The sequence below is a fragment of the Charadrius vociferus genome, unplaced genomic scaffold (assembly GCF_000708025.1).
Source record: "Charadrius vociferus isolate BGI_N301 unplaced genomic scaffold, ASM70802v2 scaffold593, whole genome shotgun sequence".
NCBI lineage: Eukaryota > Metazoa > Chordata > Aves > Charadriiformes > Charadriidae > Charadrius > Charadrius vociferus.
Window position 1 is genome coordinate 1,951,082 of NW_009647739.1, and position 2,104 is coordinate 1,953,185.

Sequence of the window (2,104 nt, forward strand, 5' to 3'; positions counted from 1 at the left end):
CAGGGCAGGGTGTCGGTGGCACCCCCACCTTCGGAATTGACCTCTTCCCTGCTCAGGGACCCTCCTCTGCCACCTCCACGTGCCCCTGAGATGGGGTGGCAGGAGACATCAGGTCCCTGGCCCAGCCCCAGGACTGTCCCGTCTGCCCCCCCGCCTCCCCATGCTAATTAGTGGTGTCATTAAAAGGGCTGAAAGACAGGGTTGAGAGAAGAGCCAGCCACCTCTGAAGCAAGGACGTCAGCCAGGGCAGGGGCAGTTACAGCCTCGCTCACCCCAAGAGCATCCTCCTCTCCATCCCCGCTGTCCCTGTGCCAGAGGGACAAGGACACAGCCCAGGGTGCTGTGCCGGGTCCCCGGGGTGCCAGCAGGGAGGGGAACAGCAAGGTGACCCGTGGCCCCCAGGGGACAGGAGCCTGCTTGGGGGCAAGTATGAGCCCCCCCCGGACTCTGCGGGGACACAGCTGGCTCTGAAGGACATGGGGGGGACCTGTGGGGCAGGGGAGCACCCAGCTCCTTTGGCCCCACAGCTGGTGCCCAGGCCACCCCACATTGGGGGCCACCCCTGAGTGCCCCCGTCCCCGAGAGGGATTGCCACCGCCGGCGATCCGGGCAGGAGCAGAGCCCGTGGGTGCAGCTGCTGGGACGGCGGCACAAGCAAAGGGTTAAGCGGTGCTCGGTGTGCCGGGAAGGCCGGCCAGGCTCCCCCCCCTCCCTGGGCTCTCTGCTCCGCATCCCCCATGTTTGATTTGCCCCCTGCCGAGAGCAGCCGGGGAGGTGGGGGCCCTTGCCCTGCCGCGTGGGGTAGGTCACCGTGCCCCACCGGAGGTGGTACCGAGAGGCCAGGCCAAAGCCAGTGGGACATGTCTCATGGTAGAACCTGGGGTGTGCAAAGGTAGCATGCCCCTAAATCCTGAGGGTCCGGGGAGGGGGAGAGCGTGGAGCTGGGGGGTGGGCAGCCCACGCAACGCTCTCATCAGCTCTGTCCTGGGCCGGAGCAGCGCAGAGGAGGCAGAAGTGCATTGGGGACTTTCCCGCTCCCTCTGAGGTCCCTTTGGGGCCGGAGGTTCCAGGACAGGGCACAGGGAGATGGCTCTCCCACCCCAGTAGCGGTGCAGGGGTAGCAGGGGGGCGTCTGAAGCTCCTCACCAGCCCCAGGTCCCCCCGCAGCAGGGCCCGGCCCCTAACCTTGGCCGCATTTCTCTCTCCCGCAGAGCTGACACCATGAACCAGCTGATCCTTTGCACACTGCTTCTTTTGGCTGCCGGGGAGCTGGCTGGGGCATGTCCCGCAGGCTGCCAGTGCCAAGACCCCAAGACCATCCTGTGCGCGGCCAGACGGGGCCAGACTGTGCCCCAGGGGCTGCCCCCCAACACCCTCTCCCTCTACGTCTTTGAGAACGGCATCACGATGCTCAACGAGGACAGCTTTGCCGGCCTGCCCGCCCTCCAGCTCTTGGACCTCTCGCAAAACAAGATCACCAGCATCCAGAAAAACATCTTCCAGCCCCTGACGGAGCTCGTCAACTTGGACCTGTCCTCCAACCAGCTGCAGGAGATCACCAACGAGACCTTCCACGGACTGCGGCTGCTGGAGCGGCTCTACCTGCAGAGGAACAGGATCCAGCACATCCATGCTGCTGCCTTTGACACACTGGAGAACCTGCTGGAGCTGAAGCTGCAGAACAACCAGCTCTGGGACCTGCCCCCCCTCGACCTGCCCAACCTCCTGCTGCTGGACATCAGCTGGAACAAGATCCCCACCATTGCACCGGGGACCTTCCATGCCGTCAACATCGAGTCCCTGAAGATTGCAGGGCTGGGCCTGACGAGCTTAAATGAGGAGCTCTTCCAGGTCCAGAACAACCTCCACGAGCTGGATGTCTCTGACAACCTGCTGGAGCGTGTGCCGGCAGTGCTGCGGCGGCTGGGGGGCCTCACCAAGCTCAGCCTGGCTGGCAACGCCCGCATCTCCCAGCTGCCGGCGGAGGACTTCCACAGCCTTCACAACCTCCAGGAGCTGGACATCAGCAACCTCAACATCAACACCATCCCTCGGGATTTCTCCGGCTTCTTCCCCAGGCTGCGAGCCGTGACGGCTGCCGGGC

At 65.0% G+C, this 2,104-nt stretch overlaps 2 protein-coding genes across 2 annotated transcripts in view; one reads left to right on the top strand and one right to left on the bottom strand.

Annotated features, from left to right (window-relative positions):
• LOC104283746 (coronin-7-like) overlaps positions 1-295 on the bottom strand; it is a 12,774-nt gene extending 12,479 nt beyond the window's left edge. The window contains exon 1 of the mRNA XM_009881964.1: positions 273-295. Within this exon, the coding sequence (XP_009880266.1) occupies positions 273-295 (23 nt within the window). The remainder of the gene's footprint in view (positions 1-272) is intronic.
• Positions 296-1,221: 926 nt separating this feature from the next.
• Positions 1,222-2,104, top strand: part of VASN (vasorin) — a 2,002-nt gene continuing 1,119 nt past the window's right edge. Inside the window, exon 1 of the mRNA XM_009881965.1 lies at positions 1,222-2,102. Coding sequence (XP_009880267.1) covers positions 1,222-2,102 — 881 coding nt within the window. The remainder of the gene's footprint in view (positions 2,103-2,104) is intronic.